The sequence below is a fragment of the Lepidochelys olivacea genome (assembly GCF_965140295.1).
Source record: "Lepidochelys olivacea isolate rLepOli2 genome assembly, chromosome: 17".
Lineage (NCBI taxonomy): Eukaryota > Metazoa > Chordata > Testudines > Cheloniidae > Lepidochelys > Lepidochelys olivacea.
In genome coordinates, this window is record NC_140427.1 from 13,083,994 (window position 1) to 13,106,648 (window position 22,655).

At 44.1% G+C, this 22,655-nt stretch overlaps 1 protein-coding gene across 2 annotated transcripts; it reads left to right on the forward strand.

The window, feature by feature from the left end:
• The first annotated feature begins 4,051 nt into the window (after window positions 1-4,051).
• PSPH (phosphoserine phosphatase) lies at window positions 4,052-21,955 on the forward strand. Of its 2 annotated transcripts, none has more exons than XM_084650630.1 (6): window positions 4,052-4,291; window positions 13,950-14,105; window positions 15,407-15,541; window positions 17,486-17,631; window positions 19,236-19,384; window positions 21,773-21,955. In XM_084650630.1, exons 2-6 carry the CDS (start codon window positions 13,966-13,968, stop codon window positions 21,881-21,883), a joined length of 681 nt encoding a protein of 226 aa, XP_084506756.1. In that variant the 5' UTR covers window positions 4,052-4,291; window positions 13,950-13,965; the 3' UTR covers window positions 21,884-21,955. The 2 variants fall into 2 exon arrangements, with proteins under 2 accessions (XP_084506756.1, XP_084506755.1); XM_084650629.1 differs by having other exon boundaries at window positions 13,947-14,105; window positions 21,773-21,954.
• The last annotated feature ends 700 nt before the right edge of the window (window positions 21,956-22,655 follow it).

Here is a 22,655-nt window from a genome sequence, read left to right on the forward strand (position 1 = left end):
TGCAACATGCTGGCATTACAGAGAGATGTAAACTATGCCAGGTGTAGGGCTGATGGAGGGTATGTCCATCCATTGCCACAGGGAGGGAGCTGTGAGGCCGAATATGACTCTACCTCACAATAGGATCTCCAGTCTGATTGTGGGGCAGCACAACACCGTGCTGCCTTGTAGATGGGCTCATGGCAAAGCCATGACAGAGGTCCAGACTAAGTACTACACACTTTGCCCTTGGAGGAACTACTTGCAGTAGTATGCTAAGGGTACAGTGCTTACTAGTGAGAAAGCAGGATGAGGGAGTTTTGGGAGACCTGGTTGTGAATGATAGAGCTAGGTATGGGAGCCCAAGAGTTTCTGTGCAGCTGAAAGGTGGCAACCTGCTTGGGTTACTGACTTTTTGATGTTTTTTTATGCAGTTGGTGAGTAAGCATCAATGGGAAATATATCAGCATGTTTGGACCTCTGTGGTTTTGCTGAGCTGCTGGCAAGTTATTCTAGTGAGGAACCAAAATAAAAAATACCAGGTAGGCTTTCTTTGTCATTGCATTCATCTTTTTTTAAATTCAATATTCTAAAATGCAGGAAATTGCACTTGGTATCTCAAAATGTACTGTTAGAGGGGACCCCTGGAATTTTAATTTTAATTGTCTACTCTGTGTGTCTGGCTACTGGCTACAGGCCTGGAGAAAGACTGCACACATAGCTTTTGGGATCTCTGTCCCCATATATCCTGCCAAGGAGACTCCACTCCTGAATCTTCCACACATCCCTGACATTCTCCCCCAAAGGATTCCACAGTCCAAATATCACACCCAAACATTCTGACATGCACCTTTGATTAATGATGATTAGCCGGCCTAGCCTCTAGCTGTAGCATGTAGCATGCAACCAGCCAAGAGAGGGCAATATAGTCAAACACACACATACATGTGCACATGTGTACACACACACATTTCCTATCCTTCATATTATGCAACTTCCAGGTGTATGATCTTTTCCTGTGATGTTCCCTGGAAATGGGGCAGTTGTATTGTCAATATAGATAAAAAGGGGTCAGTGTCAATATGAATCCAAGGCAAGGCTGAAGCCATCTGTAAGGAATTCAGTTTTGGCCTTGCCCCAGCCCTGATGCCTATGGTGTTCAAATACTCAGGAGCTATTTCAGATAGGGGGCTTTGATTTAGTGCAGGGGAAAAAATGTAGTCTTTTTTTTGTTTTAGTTAGAGTTTTTGCATGTTTTATCAGCAAGAAAAGCCAACTTCAAAAGAAATCCATCAGTCCTTAGTTTAAGTCAGTATCTACACTTCTCACCAAATGGCGTTTTCTCAGGAGCCTCAAGGAGTTAGTGTCCAATTCACATTGACTTTCAAGGGGATTAGGGTGCCTAATTCCACTAGGCCCCAATGAAAATCCCAGCTAAAAGTCTCTGTGCTTCCTCCCCGGACCACACATTTGAGGGCTGCTGTTTCAGAGTATGCAGAACAACTCTTTCTTATTACGACTTTTATATTTTTAGAGCAGTTGAACTCCCATTTTGCATCAGTTTTTTAGGGATCCATGCAAACCTGTCGATTTACAGCTCATTTTCATTTCAGTTGTTGAACTGTTGTGCATTTAATTTTTAATGTGCAATAAAAATATAAGGGCAGATACTTGCTGGAGTAAATTGTCCACTGAAGTCAGTGATGCTGTGACAATTTACATCAACTGAAGAACTTCCCTATAATGTTTAAATGGATGAAATCCTGTCTATTAAACCCAACTAAATCTATAGAAACCAAAGGGGGGATATTTCTACTTGACATATGCAATAAGAATTCTGTCGGCCAAATTATGCAGTCCTTACTCAGGAAAAACTGCCATTGGGTTTCTGAGTAGGAACCATTTTCTCTAGTCTTTATCTGATTCAATTTGTCCAGCATCAAACTGTGATTAACCCATGTTAAAATAAACTATTTCTAAGCCTGTTTAAAAACACAATGTCCTGACAAAGATAAAACTAATAAACAGAATCAGAATAGACATTAGAGACGTCAGTGTCACTCCAATAGGGGGTCCTGCCATAGGAGTACTCTGACACAAGAAGCTACACATAGATGCTCATATTGACCACTGATTATTTAAATATTGTTAATATTTGAAACGACAAGGATGACATAGAAGGAGGCACCAATGAAGCTTGTGACTTTAATTAATCCACATAAATCGGAGGAATAAGGTTGCCAGAATTGCAAAACAGCTGATGCATGAACTGTGACTGTTGTACTGACTGGCTCTTGACAATCTTTTCATACGGATGCCAGTCACAAGACTGCCCATCAAGAAGTGAATAAATGGAGCTATATCAGCCACAACAGCTTTCCTGCCTTTGAATATAACAACCAACTTAAAAGGAGAGATGGCAGTTTTCGGTTGGCTGCCTGAAGCTCCCTAACTAATGGTTACAAGTAGAGCTAGTCGAAAATTTTCTGATGGAATATTTTTCCACTGGAAAATGTTGATTAATCCAGATTGAAACATTCTGCAGGAACATGTCAATTTTGACAAAATTTAATGAACTCCCCTCACACCCTCAGCTTCGAAATGAAGCATTTCAACCTTATCTGAATGGCACACTTTGATTTTTCATTTAAAAACAACTTTGTTTCAAAATGTATTTTAGATTACATTATACACTATAATATAACATTTTAAAAAGTTAAAATAGAAATAAAATGTTTACATTTTAGCTAAACAAAATGTTTACAGTGACCTAAATCAAAATTTGTTGAAAATGTCATTTTGCAGGAAATTTGGAAATTCAATGTTTCTTTCCAATTCAGAACAAAAACTGATTTTGAAATCATGCAATTTCCCACAAATGGAAATTCCAGTTTCCACACAGCTCTACTAACAATCCAGATTATTCATAAAAAGAAATCCGCCCTCTAATTTTGGAAACCACTATAATTTCAGTCCCTAATCGAAAATGCACAGGAGTACCAGTATAAAAGACTGTACACTATCTTCTACATTTGTTTAAAATAGTGTAAATTTGGAGTCATCACACTGATTTAAATAGAGCCACTCCAAATTTATATTGCTGTAAAAGTTGAGGCTTGATCTTGCAAGATGCTGAACAGCCTCCTGGTCTTGATATAGTAAAGCACCTAGGCATGTGTTTAACTTTAAGATTGCGAGTAATCCCATTGACTTCAGTTATTCAATTTCTCAGTGCTTAGAGTTACCTTTCACTAAAATGCATCCCTTTTTAAAAATGAGAAGGTAGCTTTTTTATTCAGGACAATAATCACTGGCAATTTTGGCTTACAGAATGCCTGGCAAAATGGGCCAGATCCCAACACAGCTACATCAGTTTACATCAGCTGAGGATCTGTCCCCAAATCTCCACAGGTACCTCAAAATTCCTTCCTATGTTTCCATATTCATGTGTAATATGTATCAGAGCTATCTACATTGGCCTGTCAAACCCTGTTTAAAGCAAGTTCATCTGAACTGTGCTTGAACTGGCCATGCTAATTTAGTGAAAGCCCACGCGTAGAAGGGAGCTACATTAATCTTTAAATAGGCCAATACTTCTTACATCTCTTTGGTACCATGTGTCTCTCAATTCACGTGAGAATGGAGATATTCCTCAGCTCCAAGCTGGATAATTTAAGGGGTCAGATCCTCAGCTGGTGTAAATCAGCTTAGCTCCACTGACTAAGAATTCTTCTGTTACAAATATAAACACTGAGTTATCCTTAGTTCTGGGGATAGTCTTTGTAACCGTATCCCTTGCCTCTGCATTACTAGGAATAGTAATCCTGGACCACGGCCCCTAACATCCCTACACTCACCTCTTTGTGTTTTTGTGCCAAGCTCTTTTGTTTTATTTTGCTGAGGCTTCAGAACCCTGATAAATTTCTGTGGCACAGAGTGACATATGAAACGAGCAAACTCTCCACCTCTCCTTGCAATGCTCTCTCTGCCAGTACATCCTTAGCCAACCAGGGAGCTAGCAGGGCTGGGCTATAGGCGCTCCTCCTCCAAAGGGGGCAGGATTGCACCTCTCTTTCCTAAGCCTGACAGCAAACAGCTGAACACCTCTAGTTTCATGCATGTAGAGATTAAAAAAAAACTCGCCGTGCTTACTCAGCAGATTATAAAGAGCTATTTAGAAAATGCACCTTTCTTCCTGATCAGCTCGTGCCTTTGTATATATATGACCAAAGGTCCCAGCTTATCATTTCTTTTCCTGCACAACCAGGAGGTTTCCAGCAGCAGCAACAGCAGCCACGGGCAGTACAATACTGTAAGTCACAAGGACTTTTTTTTTCTCTGTTTAAAAGGGGATGTCTCTCTGAAACCTCATATCCATCTTGCTCCCAATTTGTTTTCTATTCCAGACAGTATGTGATGGACTTAGTTTTCAGAACCTTCCGGGTATTTCTTGTTGTTGGTATGACTGTGTTCTCACACCAGATGCAGTGACAGTGAGGTGCTGGTTTGCAACAAGAGTATAAATGAATGATGCAATCCTATAGAGGGGAATCATCATCACTTTACCAGAAGAAAGCACTACCCAAAAAGCTGAAAGGGGTCCTATATTTATGGCTATATCATTTGGTCTCCTTTGCCTTTTCCTCATCTATTTTTTATAAAATATTTAAAGCAATTTACCCTGGTGCATTGCTGTTAGATGTCAACTGACAGTTGCAAGTAACCCATCTGTTGATTCAAAATGCAAATATTTATTTACATTGCTTCCTTTAAAAGCTGAACTGAAAATCAACATGTTGAACCACGCTCAGTGATACCAGGACCTGAATCCTTTAGTCCTTGTGCACCAAAAACTCCTTAGGACTCCCAAGCTCTATTATTTTTAATGAGTATTATTATTTGGTCTTTTAATGTAATTACTGCTAATAATAATTTGCTCAAATATAGCTCCTTTCATCTGAAAAGCTCAAAGTGCTTTTCTAGCATTGTGAATTAAGCCTCGCAACAACCTTGTGAGGTAGGTATTTATATTCCCATTTTACAGATAGGGGAATTGAGGCACAGAGAGATTAAGTAATTTGCCTCATCCTAACATGCAACCCAATCCGGCACCAGCTGAAGTCAATGGAAAGACTCCCATTAACTTCAGTGAGAGCTGGATCAAGACCCACAGTAAGTGGCAGAGTTGAGACTAGAACCCATTACTCCTGACTCTCATTTCTCTTTAGTACACTAGAAACAATTTAATATAGTAAGAGTTAATTTCACATCTGTGCAACAAACCAGGGTTCAGTTCTGCCACGTGAATATAGTAATATTTCAGGATTGATTCTGTTCTCATATACACAGGTGTAAACAAGGAGTAACTTTTGAAGTAATTGATATTACACGAGGGTTAAACCAGTGTAAGTGAGATTAAAATCGGGCCTCTTGTGCGGTCCATTACTATTGATAAGGCGTTTACAGTTTCACTGAAAAGGAAGGGGGGTGGGAGAGTGGGAGACACCAGATACTGTTTGTGATGTACACCACAGCCCTAATGATCTGTTTAAGGAGGTACTTTTGGTAACTATTTCACTAAGGTTGAGCTGATCTTCAGTTTTTTATGACAACAAGTGTAAATGCAACAAAAAGTGACAATGTGGATGGGGATGGATAGCACTTCTGAAAACTAACATATGATAACAAGTGAAGTGAGATTGGGATGTTGATTTTCTGATCTCACTAGGCAAATCAATACCTAGTTACATCAGGCTAGAAATAAATGCAGCCAGAAAACCACGTGGCTTCTAAACATCATTCCCTTTTCCCTCTTAAAGTATAATTTATCAGACTTCTTGCTTTTCATAATGTACAAAACATTCTTCCTCAAAGGGTCGGAAAACTGGAAATATTTCAATTGTTTTCTTTAAACAGTAACATTTGGCACTGCATAACTCCTAATCCTAATCCACTGGCTCCATCACCTCTAGGTTATGTAACAAAACTCATCTATAAACTGTGGATGTGCCAGGGCTGCTTCTGGGTGTCCTGGCAAATCCAGATGGTTGTAGAAAGATCTACTTTCCCTTCCTTGCCACTGCCTTCTTTGTTCCTCTTTGTTCTTCTTCGTTATCTTTCCTTTCCCCCAGCTGTGCTACTTTGCTCTTCTGAACCTTCACTCTCTTCTCTTAAATCTTCTCTGATCTCTCCTTTTCCCCGGCTTCTCCTCTTTCCCATTTTCTTCGTTCACCTTTTTGTCCACCTTCTTCCATTCACTTATCAGACTTGTATGAATGCTTGCTGTGTGGAACCTTTCCAAAGGTGAAATGACAGAGTCAGAAATCTAGCCTGCCTTCCAGAAGTCAAATGCAGGAACTCCTCACTTAACATTGTAGTTATGTTCCTGAAAAATGCTACTTTAAGCGAAACGATGTTAAGTGAATCCAATTTCCCCATAAGAATTAATGTAAATGGGGTGGGGGTTACGTTCCAGGGAATTTTTTTTGCCAGACAAAGACATACGTATATAGATATACACACACAGTATAAGTTTTAAACAAACAATTTAATACTGTACACAGCAATGATGATTGTGAAGCATGGTTGAGGTGGTGGAGTCAGAGGGTGGGATATTTCCCAGGAAATACCTTACTGCTAAATTATGAACTAGCGCTCAGCTGAGCCCTCAAGGATTAACACATTGTTGTTAATGTAGCCTCACACTCGACAAGGCAGCACAAATGGAGGGAGGAGACACAGCAGGGCAGAGGCTGCAAACATGGGAAACTGAAACCCACGCTATCCCACTGGAGCACACCACTTCCTCTACTTTCCAAAGTGCTGGGGTGTGTGTGTGTGCATGTGTGTGTTAGACAGAGACACACACACTGTGTGTTTGTATGTGTGTGTGAGAGAGAGAGAGACGCGCATTGTCCCTTTAAGTACGCTGACTCCACTCTAAGTACACTGCCTTTTTAAGTAGATCAGCAAGTTGAGACAGCAGCTGCTGCAAGCAAGCTCCCTCCTTCCTGAGCCCTGTCATGTCCCGCCCATCCCGCGTTCTGTGGAGATGGGGTGCATGAGCAGGGGGAGGGGGACACCCTGACATTGGCACCCCTCTTCCCCCCACCCCCTGCACAGCAAGCAGGAGGCTCAGGGAGCAGCTCCAAGGCAGAGGGCAGGAGCAGCACATGGCAGTGCGGGGAGGGACACCTGAACTGCCCGGCAATTGATAGCCTGCTCGGCCACTGCTGCACAGGGAGCTTAGGGGAGCTGATGGGGGGCTGCCAGCCCACCCTGGTTCCAAGCCCCCACCAGCTCGCTCCAACGGGCTGCTCTACCTGCAAGCAGTGGACAAAGCAGGCAGCTGCCAAACAATGTGATAAGGGAGCATTGCGCAACTTTAAAAAGCATGTTCTGTGATTGATCAGCAACATAACAACGAAACAATGTTAACCAGGACGACATTAAGCGAGGAGTTATTGTGCTGGAAGGAGGCAGGCTTTTCCAATTTGATGTACCTGCATCTTTCACATGGAGATAGGCCTAACTGATCTTAGTTGTGGGAATTCATCCTTTTCTGTCTATATTGCACAAACCTCAGTGCATCTATGCTAGTAGATTCTCTTTTTCTCAGTGCAATTGGTCTTTGTCAGCCTTAGAAGCTTACATAACCTCTTGGACCGTGGGCCTCTGGAGTAAAGCCAGACACACGATAGTTCCTCATGTCTTCTACTTGGAAGTTTGACAAAGGTTTTCAGTTCTCCTTCCACTCCTTTTGAGATCTTATACACCACACGTCTGCACAATGTCCTGGTCTTTATGCTTATCTGTTTCCAAACAACACCTGCTTGTGACTAACCTAGCAACTCCTTGCTTGTGCTGGCTGTGCTCATAATCGTTATACTCCACCTCATTTGAGGAACTGCCAGAGAAAAAGGTGCAGGGCATTGCTTTCAGCCCTGAAGAAAAGTCAGATTAGAGATCACCTCTGTCTACTTCCTCCTGTGTCTTCCTTCCCCACTTCTATGCGTTTATGCTCTGTTTGAAGAGGTCCTTAATGGGTGGGGTGTGACCCACAGGTGGGTCCCCGGGGGTGCTTGGTTGGTGTGGCAAAATCATGGGGTCAGGAGGGCCCAGTGGGAGTTTGGGCTGACGCTGTGACTGCTCCCTCTGCCCCCACCCCGACCCCTATTGTCCGGTACCAGTCACAGGACAGCTCGGTGGTCTACCCGCTCCCCTGTTACTGTCAGTTCCAGGGCTAGGGAAATGGCTTCAAGACTCTGTCTTCAAGACTCTGTCCAAGCCCCTTGGAATGATGCTTCCTAACCCTAGAGCTGAGGCGACCCCTTGAGCTGTGCAGGCATGAAGGACAAAAAAGGAAGAACCCCAGTTCACCTGAGGTGTATCAACCCTCACCAACTCAGGCAGCACTGGCTGTACCGACATACGAGCCCCTCATTGCAGTAGCACCAGCCTCCCTACCCCAAGCATGCTCTGCACCAGCTGCCCCACCCCACAAAGCCTCCATCATCACCTTTTTGATCAGAAGCCCCAAATGCCCCCAACAATTAGCCCATGACTCAAAATCCTAGCTGTAGTGTGGGGTGGGATGATTTTCCAGCTATTTTGCAGATAGCAGGCCAAAGGAGATCAGAAACATCCGCTCTGTTTTACACATCAAGCCCGGATTCTCCTCGGGGATCAAGATCACGCCACCTAAGCATCTCCTTCCACAAAGCATGGCCTTAAAGTACTTTCCAAAGAGTCACTGCATGTAATAAAGAGAAGGAAGTGTTGGTCTCAGTAGTGGCTTCACAGCTGGCATCAGTGTTTTTTCTCTCCATCCTATATCCCAGTCCATCAGAGTCAGCAGCAATGGCTACATCACAGCAGGGAATGTCCAGGAAAGGGAGCAAACTGGAAGCGCTGAGCCCAGGGATAGGCAGAACCCAGTTGGTGCCCATGATTAGGGTTTCTGCCTATCCCAGTTTTCACAGGATACATCAGATTTTGAGGAGGCATAGCCTGAAATATATTTCAGGCTAGCACTACATCTTCACATGGCAGTGGTGTATCACCACAGGATGACATGCAATGCAACCTCACATTCTCACGATGCAACATGATAACTTTGCATACGGATAGATCAGCACTGGGACATCATGACACAAATGTCATGCCACTCTGAGGCAATATGTTTGTCTGGTAGAGCAAACTTTAAAACCGGCATCTATAGCCAGGGTTGAATTCTTGACAGACTTCATAATTTTCTGCAGACTGGATTTTAACCAAATGCTCTCCCAAAAATGTCAGTACATGCTCTTTTCAATTCCCTTGCTCAATCACATGTCACAACACATGGTTCTCCAACTCTGCCCCAAAGTCAGAGCAAAAAATTCCAGTAACGGCATGACCAGGCAGATATGGAGTCAATTGCAAGTTAAGGCTGATGCAATGTAAAGCTGGAATTCAGTCACATACCCACCCACTGAGAAACCTTAGCTTAGTACCAAGCTGTAGGTATTGCAGGGCGGTTTATGGTTTATTTCTATAGCTATGTCGTAGCACTAAGTTTCTTTTGCATGCAGTGACCGTGTAATGTTATTATATTATGTGTTCTTTATGCAATTGCATAAGTGTAAGGGGTGCATCACAGAAAAGTACATGATGATGTCCCCACTCCAGAGAGCTTGTAGGCTAAGTGTTGGAGGTAGACTGAAGTTTACAATCTGCCCTGAGTGAGGGGCAGCGCGTAGCTGCATTATTTCAGAGTCAGACTCCAGTCCCTGCTTCCTCCTAGTGCCCTGAGAGAAGAAGGCTGCACCAGCCATTTTCTTGGCACAGGTTACTTGCCCTCCACACTGGCTCAGCTGTCCCTTCTGGAACATTGTGGAGGCTGAGCCAGAGCTCTGCCCACTCCCTCTGCCCTACCTACCCACTCCCAGCCCACCTGCGTGGGAGGGGAATAGCAGCCCTGCAGCAGCTGCCCATGCTCCTCACACTCCTACCTGTGGTACAGATAAGTGCAGGAGGGTAAGGGGACTCCTTACATCCCTTTATATCCCTGTGTGAGGGCACAGCAGAAGTCAAAATCTGGTTCTTGTGGAGTGTGCCACACAAACCCCTAAACCAGGTAGATAGACTATATGTCGCACATACTACTATTTCACAGGTGCCTTAGTAGAGTTTTATTTTTCATAGGTGTTTTTTGCCAGCTAAATCTCTGTCTCTGCCTCTCGTGGTGATATTTCATACTCCGTGCTGATAGCGTCCTGCTAAATACACACGAGCGTTTACAGATAAGGAGTTACCTGTTCTCAGCCACAAGCTTTATTCCACCTGTTCGATGTGGCATCTTTGGCTGTTGTCTTCTGTCTCATAATGAAGGACTGGAGCATTCCTATTTATTCGGTTAGTTGTGTACTACATGAACATTTACAAGACCAAGTCAGTCTCTTTGATGACTGTGTGTATAGTACGTATGTTTTCAGTTATTACAATAATTGTTCATAGACCCTTTCACCCCAAAGGATCTCAAAGCTCTTTCCACGGGGTATATACAGTCATTCATCCACTGGCAGGGCAGAGTGCCATAAACCCGCATGTTTTACAAAACACAAGGACCCTGCTCCAAGGAATCTCACTGAGACAAATGCCAATACATGAGGTAACAGTTTACACACACAGCTGTGGAGCAGGGGTGGGTAAACTTTTTGGCCCGAGGGCCACATCTGGGTATGGAAATTGTATGGTGGGCCACGAATGCTCAGGAAATTGGGGTTGGGGTGTGGGAGGGGGTGCGGGCTTTGGGGTGGGGCCAGAAATGAGGAGTTCAGGGTGCGGGAGGGGGCTCTGGGCTGGGACAGGAGTTTGGGGTGCAGGGGGGGAGGTGAGGGCTCTGGCTGGGGGTGCAGGAGGGTGCTCCGGGCTGGAACCAAGGGGTTCAGAGGGCGGGAGAGGGATCAGGGCTGGGGCAGGGTGTTGGGGTGCAGAAGGGGGTTGGGGTGCAGGCTCTGGTGGGCACTTACCTCAAGCAGCTCCCAGAAGCAGCAGCATATCCCCCCTCTGGCTCCTACATGGAGGCGCAGCCAGGCGGCTCTGCATGTTGCCCTGTATGCAGGCACTGCCGCTGCAGCTCCCACTGGCCGTGGTTCCCAGCCAATGGGAGCTGCAGGGGTGGTGCTTGGTGCGGGGGCAGCGCGCGGAGCCCCCTGGCTGCCCCTACTCATAGGAGCCAGAAGAAGGACATGCTGCTGCTTCCAGGAACCATGCGGAGCCAAGGCACGGGCAGAGTGGGGCAAGCCCTCAACCCCACTCCTTGGCTGGAGAGCCAGAGCAGGGTAAGCCCCCAACCCCACTCGCGACGGGAGCTCGAGGGCCGGATTAAAACGTCTGAAGGGCCGGATACGGCCCCTGGGCCGTAGTTTGCCCACCCCTGCCATGGAGAAATGGTCAGTCAGAGCTCCATAAGGACAGGAAGTGAAGAATAACTCAACCAATTGAAAATGTATTGGGAATGTAGCTAGGGTGGATGCAAGTACTCAAATGGGAATTCTGCCACATGACTGGGCTTAATGCCTCTTTCACATGGAAAAGATCTTGGGACGGATAAGCGAGCAGGACCTCATTCTTTATGTCTCATCAGACGCTTTTATTTCTGAGTCAGAGTCCTTGCAAAGTGGGGTCCTGTCCATGACTGAGGTCCCTAGGTACTGTGGTTATACTAATGGTAAAGTATAATAATGTGGAGCTAGAGCATGAAGAGCGTGTTAAAGTCAATGGAAGTTTTGCTCAATTAAGGACTGCTGAATTTGTCCCTAAGTTCTTACTTGGTTTTTAATTAGTCCTCAGATAAATTTCGTATCACTCTCCTGGGAGTTTTGTCCAAGAGAGGAGTGAGTAATAAATGAGTGAGAACTTCAGGATTTAGCTCAATAACAATAGGATGGACTTAAATAGCAGCTTTCCTTCTGAACATCTCAACTATGTGTAGCCTACCCAAAGGTGGGCAAATAGTATTATCCCCATTTTATAGACTGGGGAACTGAGGCCATGTCTATATTGAGAGTTTGAAACAGCAATAGGTCAAAGCACACTATGGAACTTCTAGTGCATGGCGACAGAGTCCACACAGCCAGTTAGTTTGCAGCACGCTAGTGCACTGTAGTACATCCCCGCTTGCCAAGCACTAACTCTTTATAAGCAAGCCCTGAGACACAGAAAGATGAAGAGACTTATTAAATGTCACACACAGGTGCACTGGCAGCATGGGAAATAATAAGCTGACTAAGGTTTCCTGACTCCTAATCCCCTGCTTTAACTATTCAGCACTGCTGTCTCTCAGCTTTTATCAATCCTACCACCTACTGTCTCTAGAGGTCTCTCATCCAAATACTGAATCAGTTCAATCCTTCTTAACTTGTGACATTTACCAGGATCATGCCACAAGCAGGTATATTTGCAGGCAAGGTGGCAAAGAAGTTGACCGTGAGTGTTCTGATATATATATTGGGCAGAGGTAGGGAGACTATCCTGGAAAAATTAAAACACTTATCCCACGGCATCCACTGGCAGCTGTTTTAACCATTCCCAGAGCCAAGCGCTTTCTTACAAAATCAAAACGTCTCTTACTTTAAAGGTGCCCTTACAGAGCTGGATATGTGATGATCAGGGTCCCATCTCCACCGGCAACAGTTAGGAGCCCAAGTGTAAGAAGTGTGTTTTAAAAGGACAAGTAATATGTTCTCTGTGGGAACCAGCCAGGTCCTCTGTAAGTAGCTGTAGGGCATCTTGCCATCAAATTATAGATGAATACACAAGAGGCAAACGAATCTGCATATAGTTTAGTGTGATGAAAAGAAAAGATGAAGCTGTGTGACATGACACCAGATGGAAGAACAGGGAAGATTCAGGTTAATCACATGCAGGGATGTATAGTAGAAAGTATTGGTGATTAGGAAACAAATCAACCCCAAAACAAACCAGCCAAACAAAAACATCTGGGGTATGAGGGTAGGTATAAAGCTGTAGCACTGAGTATTTCTCCCAAATACAAACAGATTGCTAAATATGGAATTACACCTTGGATTTGCCTATAAAGAGAAAAAGCACAAGATGATTCGTGGGATAGCAGGAAAGTATACTCATGCTGTTTAATATCCAACTGTAAATCCTGTGTTTCTGATCTACAGAATTATCTGTGCCCAACACAGCCAAGTAAACAGATACAAAAGAAAGGGAAAGCTATTTTATTTCAGCAGTAATTATGCACCCTGACTGTCCAGCTGAGTGACACTTTCAACTTCTAATTTTAAACATAGTCCTCTGGGGAAAAGGTTGTTGTGTTATGACATTGTGACTGATGTCCTGGGTCAACTTCACTGAGACCAGGAGGATAGTAGGACTTATAAAAGAATTATGTTTACTGTCTGCTGGGCTTAGGCAGAAACTTCACCTCTGGGCAGATTAATCCCTAACTGTCCTTGATGGGATTTCTTGCACTATCCCTCAAGTATTTGGCACAGGCTTAGATGGACCAGGGTCTGATCCTATGTCCTTCTACAAGTCCTTGGGGTGAGAAGTCTTGTTTCCTTAGACCTGAGAGGGTGAGCTGGAATTTAATGTCACAATCACTGCAGGAGAGTTGGATTCAGATAGTACTGACATTTAATGCAACAACTATAAGCTTGAGCCCCATTGGAGCATCAACTGGCAGCCACTGCAAAGAGCGAATCAATAGCTGAGCCAAATCTCCACTGCCCAACTCCAGCCTTGAACTCAGACTGAACATCAGCCAGCAGGCACCACAGAGAGCAAATCAGCGAATGAGCCAGGTCTTCACCACTGCCCACTCTCATTAATAAGGACTGGCTACACGGCTGCATTCAGCACTAGCTGGCAGATGACAGATCAGTTTCTTAGATGGCTCAAAACAGAGTGCAGTGCAGTGACCGGCAGAAAGAACTTCTCCTCTTCTCTTGCAGCAGGAAGGTTCCCAGAAGGATGGCCTCCCTCCTGGAGCTGAAGGAAATCTTCCGCAATGCCGATGCAGTGTGCTTTGATGTGGATAGTACAGTCATCAAGGAAGAAGGAATTGATGAGCTGGCAAAGTTCTGTGGAGTTGGGGATGCTGTGGCAGAAATGTATGTACACTATTTGGTTATTTATTTCATGTGCATAGCAATCAATAGTAATAATGGCTCAGCTTCATCCCTGGCCAGTGGAATTACATCAGGGACAAATAGGTTAAAGAGGATCATAGTAATAATAAATAGCATCAATGAATACTGGACTAACTTACATTTTGGAATTGTGGATATACGGGGCCTGAGCCAATGTTCATTCAAATCAATGAGCATCTGTCCAATGAACACCAGGCCCCTACTTTGTTAAGGGGCTTTTAGTTAAACTTTGGAAAACAGTAGCACAGCTTGGTCCCTCTTTTTTGTGAAAGAAAGAAAATACATTTTGGGCCATTCGGAGGCCTGATCTTGCTCCCATTGCTGCCAATAGCCAAACTCCCATTAACTTCATAGGGAGACGAATCAGGCCCTTACTTAAGGAATGCTGGTCCGATATGGAGAAATAAAAGATTTTGTCAGCTGGTTCAGCCATGCTCATGTACAGCATGATGGGGTTCCCTGTCAGGGCTACGTATCTGCTTTGCTTCATGGTCCTCCTAAATCACAGCATTTATCTTTAGAAGTATCAATGATCCTCTTCCACTGAGCTTGGGGAAAGTGTCTGTTTGTGAATGCTGTAAATAAATACCTTACAAACCTCAGACTTGATGAGTTGCTAACAAGTAGTCATCCATCATCAGTTCAGCTCCACCTCTTTTTAAAGCTCTTTGCTGCCCATCTTCTGTATTTTGCCCAGTAATATCGGTCAGGTAACTTCAACCTGCCATGTTAGAGTGCTGTCCCTCTTTGCTCCATTGTAACTAGAGGTGGATCTGAACTGCCACAAAATTTTTGGAGGGGGATTTGAAATCTGGCAGCAGTTCCTAAATATCATGCAAATTTCTCAGCTCATCAGATCATACCTTTTCAGAATGTGGACACAGCAGAGCCTAGAACTAATGGCACTTAAGAACATACAAGCGGCCATACTGGGTCAGATCAGAGGTCCATCAAGCCCAGTATCCTGTCCTCTGACAGTGGCCAATGGCAGGTGCACCAAAGGGAATGAACAGACAGGTTATCATCAAGTGATCCATGCCCTGTCTCCCAATCCCAGCTTCTGGCAAACAGAGGCTAGGGACACCATTCCTGCCCATCCTGGCTAATAGCCATTGATGGACCTATCTTCCAAGAATCTATGTAGCTCCCTTTTGAACCCCGTTATAGTATGAATAATTCCTCTTCTGTTAAAAGTCTTTGTGACAAATCATCTTCTATCGAGTGTAATTGATTTGCACGGATTTGTTTGGATCTCAATTTAGGACACGGAGAGCTATGGGAGGCTCTGTGACATTCAAAGCTGCTTTAACGGCACGACTAGGACTTATACGTCCCTCCTGCGAGCAAGTGCAAAAACTAATTTCAGAACATCCTCCTCAGCTCACACCAGGGATAAGGTAAGATGTGTTTCAAGTGAGCCTTCCAAAACCACAGAAGGCCAGACGCTCAGTTGGTGTAAATCAGCATAGCTGTGTGAAGTCAGTGGAGTTACACCAGCTGCGGATCTGGCCCAGAATGTTTTCCGGCTTGACTTTTACATGGTATGTGATGTTCAAATTGGGATGTTACAGTGGGATGAGTCCATTTCTGTGGACTAGTGTCCACATCAAAGCAAGTACCATCTCGGTTGGTACTAAGGGGCATCCTTGTTGGCAGTCTCAGCACACAGGCCAAGGACTGAATGGTTATGGACCATGATCTATCCCGTCACCTTTAGAAGTGGTCTTTCTAGGTCAGGCGTGTGGCCCTTTGATTGCACTGCCGTTGCCCTAGGTGTGTGTGTTCTGGAGATACAGAATCTGACCCTGTGAAGTGGTGAGGGCATTCAAATCCCAGGACTGGGCCCATCTAGAGAAGTCCATTCTTCAAGACTATCAATTCATTACTAAAGTCACAAATGAAGTTTTAAAGAAACTGGGGCTCAGAGTAAGCATAACTTATTTTAACCTAACAGGTATTTTCCACCCCAAAGCAGAGAGTGGCTGAAAAAAGGCTCTTATTAGAAAACTGCCCTCCTAGCAGGCTCTAATTCTATAATACCAGTGTTGTGAGAAGATATTGCATCAGCATTTTCTCCTTGAACCGAAACACACATTAGCTCTCTCTGTAGGGGTGGCAAGAACACAAACAGCACATTGTGTCCTTGTTTGGAATCACGATTCTCTTCTATTTACACTCACCCTCTTCCTTTTTCCCTCCGCTTCGCTGTTCACACCGCTCCTCTGCTTTAATCCTGTACTTTCCTGTCCCTTCCTCTCTTCCTACCACTTCTGCTGCTTTGCTTTTGCTGCTTGTTGGTCTTTTGTTTTAGGGCCAGATCCTGCCAGGTGCTGAGTGCCTTCAACTCCCGTTGTCCTCACAGATTGGGGGGTGAAATTCTTTTGTCTCCAATACAGCTTTTGGAGATTCCTTTTCTGTAGCTATTGCCTTTTTCTATAGGAAGGCTGTTGCTGTCCAATGTTCCCTAGGAAGAGATACAGCTCAGGGTCAGTGAATCCAAAAAAACAGCTTGTGCTTTAGATCAGTGGGTCTCAAATTTTTTTTTTCCCCACAGACCACTTGAAAATTGCTGAGGGTCTTGGCGGACCACTTAATGATCTTTCCAAATGTTGTTTGTACTGTTATTTAACTACTGCAATGTGCTTTGGCTAAAAGTGCTATATTGAAAAAAACTTAAATTTTTTTTGTTCTACAAATAAAAGCACACAACTCGTATTTTAATATCAGTAGTCTTACCTTTCTAATGCAATGGATGTGCCCTCTCTTCCCCGCCACAGCAACCCCTGAGCTGGGGCTTGGAAGGAGGGGGGGGTCTCTCCCCTGTCACAGCAGCTACAGAGCTGAGGCTGGAAAGGAGGGCAGTCTCTCCCTGGCAGCTGCAGCCCTGGAGCTGGGGAAAGTTGCCTCTTTCTCTGGCCACTGCAGCCCTGCATGTCCCAAATTTCCCCCACCCCCTCTTCTCACCCCACTGACCCCTCCCACTTACCCACTAACCTGAAATGACTTGAATGTCAAGAAAATTGACCTGAATGTCAAGAAAATCAGTTCCCTGATCCACTAGTTTCTGAGCAACTAATTGCCAGTCTGTCTCTCAATATAATACAGATTTGTTATAGCTCCTTTCATACAAACTCTATGGGAGCCTGCAAAGGAAGAAGGGAAAGTCTAAAACTGCACTGAAGTATGGTATTGAAACCCAGTTCCTGAACAAAGAAGGATAATGCAAATTGCAGTCAGCTTTGTTAATGAACGATCTACTTGGGATTCCTCCTTCCCTCTCCGTTACTTCTTGATCTTGCTAGATATTCAGGGCTGGTTGTTGTGTTTTCTTTTCCTATAAGGGAGCTGGTAAGCAGGCTTCAGCAGCGAGGCATCCAAGTCTTCTTAATATCCGGAGGGTTTCAGAGCATTGTGGAGCATGTCGCTTTACAGGTGAACATTCCAACAGCAAACGTGTTTGCCAATAGGCTGAAGTTTTACTTTAATGGTAAGATGTGATTGGATGGCTCTTTTTTCTACACATTGATGGTCACCATTTCACTTCAAGCTGAAGTAGGATCGTGGGCTATGGTGGCTTAAGAATTGAATGGAAAATCAACACATTGAAATATGATCATTTTGCTTCTATGAATGGCCTCTCTGAACTGAGGTTGATGGTTCTCAGTCCTGTTTCTTGTGATCAAGCATCCACGTTATAAATACTGTTACTACGAGTGGCACTGATTGTCCCTTATTGACTGTCTTAGTAGAGAGGCCAAGGAGAGCGGAATGGAAACTGAACTGCCCATGCTCCCCTAGAAAGGTCAGGGTTAAGGCAGTTTGGCGACCTAAAAGCATTTAAAAAGTCACAGGACGTAAGACAGAAAATGAAGCGTGGGTTGCAGTAGTGGCTTTACAGCCAAATTCCATGCTCTGCCGGAACCATCCAGCCTGCATCGTCTCAATGCCAGTTTGGGCACAGCACCAGGCAAGGAAATTGTGAGCCCCTCTTCTTTCTCTCTCTCTTGATGTCTGCCAATCAAACTCATGGGGGTGGGCTGTTCTGTGGATGGAAAACTGCGAACTGCTGTGCTGTCAGGCTGGCAACTTTCTCCAGCACTAAGTTGTCCCCCCGCCCCTCTCCCAAAACCCTTTCTTCTCCCAAAACTCCCCTCTCTCCTCCAAACAAAACAAATCCAATTGAAACAATTTCTGGCCGTACAAATTGTTCTTTGGAAGCCATTATTTTCCCTGAGACAGCATAACACAATAGGGTAAAGAAACAAGCATGGGAAATATCCTACTAATAATGATAGTTGGTTCAGTCTATTGTGTGTCTAGAATAAAAGATCAAATCATTTTTTTTTAAACTACGTGCTGTACTAGGAAAAAGAAGCAAATGTTGGAGCTCCTTTGCATGGCTGTGGAGGCATAGAAAGTCAAGTTCTTTTACATTCTTACTATGGGTTTGATAAGATTTCAAGTCAAAGTTAAAGACTGTCTCATTAATAAAAACACAGTTTCTGTTCTTTTAGCTTCTGTTCTCAGTGACTTTGGGGTAAATCCAGAGTAACTATTGACTTCAATGGACTTGACTTCAGTGGAGTTGCTCTGGATTTTACACCAGTGTAGCTGAGCAGAATTGGGCTCAGTGGAGGTTCATTATTCTTACTTACACTGAGTGTATGCCACTGATTTTAATGGGGTCACTCCTGAATTACATGGTGACAGTGTAACCAAGGGTAGAACCTGTCCCAATGCATCTGTGAATTTGTGGAATTTTTTGCCTTTTCTCAGCATCCAACACTGTGAAAATATTCACACCTTTGTGGCACTGTAAGACCCACAAAGTGATTTAGGTCAAATCTACAGTTTTTAATGCATGCTTAATTTCCAGTTAATTCAGTGGGGGCTTTATGCATGTAAAGCCTTCGGGATTGGGCCCTAATTAGTTATTTCCTAATGAAAAGGCCATAGACAAAGTAAAAATCCCTCTTGATTTTCAAGAAGTTCATTGGTGTCTTTCCTAGGTACTTGTGATTCTCTGCAACCCACTGAAGCAATTGGACATGCTGCCCAAGTATCTAACTCCTCCTCCCCACATGTTTTTAGGAGAATATGCAGGGTTTGATGAGACACAACCAACAGCTGAATCAGGTGGAAAAGGAAAGGTTATCAGTCATCTGAAGGAAGAGTTTCACTTTAAGAAGGTAGTTATGATTGGAGATGGAGCTACAGACATGGAGGCATGTCCCCCTGCGGTGAGTATCCAAGAACTGGATTTCCCTTTTAAACAAATGCTTTCATATATATATATATATATATATATATATATATCTATATATATATCTATATATATATCTATATATATATCTATATATCTATATATCTATCTCAATGGCAAGACACCATCTGTTTGACCATTATACAGTATTTACGGGGGATCGTTAATGCCTTTCAGTCTATTCTGAAACAGTACCTGGTGAGCTATTTGCAGCAGCAAAGGCTGTGACAGAGATCAGATTTCCTGCCTGACACCAAGAGGGGGGGAAGTACTGATGGGCATTCACCTCCCTGTGCCAGCAGGCAGTGGGATCACCTCAGGGTGGACCAAGGGATCAGGCCATTCACTCATGTACCCCTTTCATTCTGGGTCACACACACACTCATTACGTCTCTCTCTTCTTTTTGCCATTCGAGCTGGCAGAGCCCTCCAGATCTTACTGCTTGTAAGTGGTGCAGCAAACACCCACACCTGCAGCTGAGGTCATCACCTCCCTGCCTCTCCAGCCCTTAATACAAAAGCCTGAAAAGAAACATCATAATCCTGTTATCACCTTACACTCATCACTCTTCCTGTAGCCCACCCAAGCTTCTCTTCCGACTGCTCCCTTTGGCTCCTTGACCCACTCCCAGCTCCTTGCCTTCTTTCACGTTGCGCTTGGAACAGACTTGGAAGCCAGCCAAGCACACTCCCTCAGAAATCTCCTGAAAACCCTCCAGTGCCACTAAGCAGTCCAACTGTAATGCCTTCCAGTTGGTCTGGACAATATTGTTCAGCACTCGACCTGCCTTTTAGACTGTGGCCAGCACCTCCAGATTTGCAATTCTTTCTTGGGTATTGTTTACCTTTTTCAGAAGCATTGCTTGCACGCACACACACACCAGCCACATCTTTTGTCACAGTAACACTAAGGCCATGACTACACTACTCGCGCGAGTAGTGATCGATCTATCATCGATTTATCGTGTCTAGTGTAGACGCGATAAATCGATCCCCAATCGCTCTGCCATCGACTCCGGAACTCCACCATGGCGAGAGGTGGAAGTGGAGTCGACGCGGGAGTGGCGGCCGTCGATCCCGTGCCATGAGGACGTGAAGTAAGTGATTCTAAGTCGATCTAAGATAAGTCGACTTCAGCTATGCTATTCTCGTAGCTGAAGTTGCGTATCTTAGATTGATCCCTCCACCCCAGTGTAGACCAGGCCTTAGATTCCTGTTAGTATCATGGTGCTTCCACACAGATTCCTTCAAGTGCCCAGATCCCAATCTGGGCCACTGATTTATGGTGCTTATGAACCACGCTCCTGCATCCTTCTGGTGCACATGCTGCCTGATACTAGCGGAGCAAGAGTGCTAGTCTGATGACTTAGAGGGTGGGTACCAAGATCCTTTCTTGCACCAGAGATAACTTCTCATGGGGATGGAGCAGACACCTGCTGAACATGGCAGCTCTCACAGAACTAGGAATAATTTAAAAAAGAATTAAAAATACAACCTAAAAAAAAAAGTGCCTTTTTACAGCAGGTGTGGATCTAACTTGCAACTTACCATTACAGTCAAGTACCTTCCTAGAATACTAATGCTCTTGCTCTGTCAGAATCAGGAAGCACGTACCTTAATGTGGGCCTGGGGTGTGCTCCCTAAATACCACAAAATCAGCACCGTGTTATAAGGAACATGCATGATGCTAGTTCCAAGCATCAGTGCTTGTGTGATTCTATTATTTTTAATTCTAACAGTGCGTACCTTGGCAGCAAGTGTGTGCACTGTGATTTCAGATTAATATTTGCTTAATGCCTTAAATCTCTCACGAAACAGCAAAGAGTGAAAGTTTAAATGTTGCATTTTCATTGATCTAAATTGTCTAGGCTCTAGAAACGATGATTGTTCTTGGTTAATTATTTGAGCCATTATTAGTTAATGATTGCATTTGGTATCTGTCACAGGAGGTGAGTGGAGTTAAAATAAACAGCAGAGGTATAATTGTAGTATTGGGCATAAACATTCGCCTGTGAACTCCTACTGGACTGTCAGTTCAAAGTACAGTAGCAGCATAAGTCACAGGAATTTTCCTCAGATTTTTCAGTAGAGTCTCGGATGTGAACAATCTCAAAGTCACATGGTATTAGAGAATGACCCTTCTCCCATGGCAAAGTTCCCATTGACTTCCAGGATGCAAGATCAAGCCTTTTGATGAAATCCATCCCAGCAACAAACACAGAAAGGCAATTTTTTGTGGGGTTTTTGCTACAGATTTTGAGGATAAACTCATTCTTTTTAAAATATTGAACATATTTACACTGAAAATCCCCATTTCATTAGTGGAAAGCTTAATATACGAACCTATTCATTTCTGTTTTGCTAGGACGGCTTCATTGGATTTGGAGGAAATGTAATCAGGAAACAAGTAAAGGAGAAAGCCAAATGGTACATCACTCACTTTGACGAACTGCTTAAAGAACTGGAAGAACGATAAGTTATACAGTAACATAGTATTTTTATTAACAATTATAGTAGATCAATATATACAATGCAATTAAACATATTTTTGTTTGCACAATTGTGTACTGATTTTTTTTGTTTGAATTTGATGCTTCCAAATAACTTCCCAAGATGTTCCCTCTTGGACCTGCAGTTCACATTGCAAGTGGTCCCATTCCCATAGTTGTTAATAAATTGGTACTTTATAATGTATGTTTCTTCAAATCACTAAGGGCCCCATTCTGCTACATTTATTCACCTTGAGTAACACCTTACTCTCCTGCAGAAAGGTCAGATTTGCTTGGCGCATGATAGGGAGGGAAAGCCATTGGCTCTCTGGCCTGCATTAACTAGAATGCCAATTGGCTATGGTCACTATAGACCGTACGCCAGCTGAAAACTGGCCAATCAGAGCTACACTTTGCCTCTCATGCTCCCAACAGCGTGCCCCCCCGCTTCCCCCCCGGATACTGGCATGGGTACGTAGGGCAGCTGGTACAGAGTCCAGCTATGCTGGCTGTGAATCAGTTGAGAAGTCCTCCTGCTGAGGGATTCTCAGCTGGCCTGAGCGGTTCAAAGGAACCACTTCAGGTGGAGAATCTGGGGCCATGGCTTTGATGTGCGTTTGTTTGCCGTGCGGAAAGCAGTGAGGAACGCCACACTGAGCGGAAACTCTGCTTTGAAATGTGAAAAATAAGCTGCTACCATTTGCTGAAAAGCAGAGTCAGGGCTCACAATTCCAGCAGAGGTGTACCACCCGTAGTTAT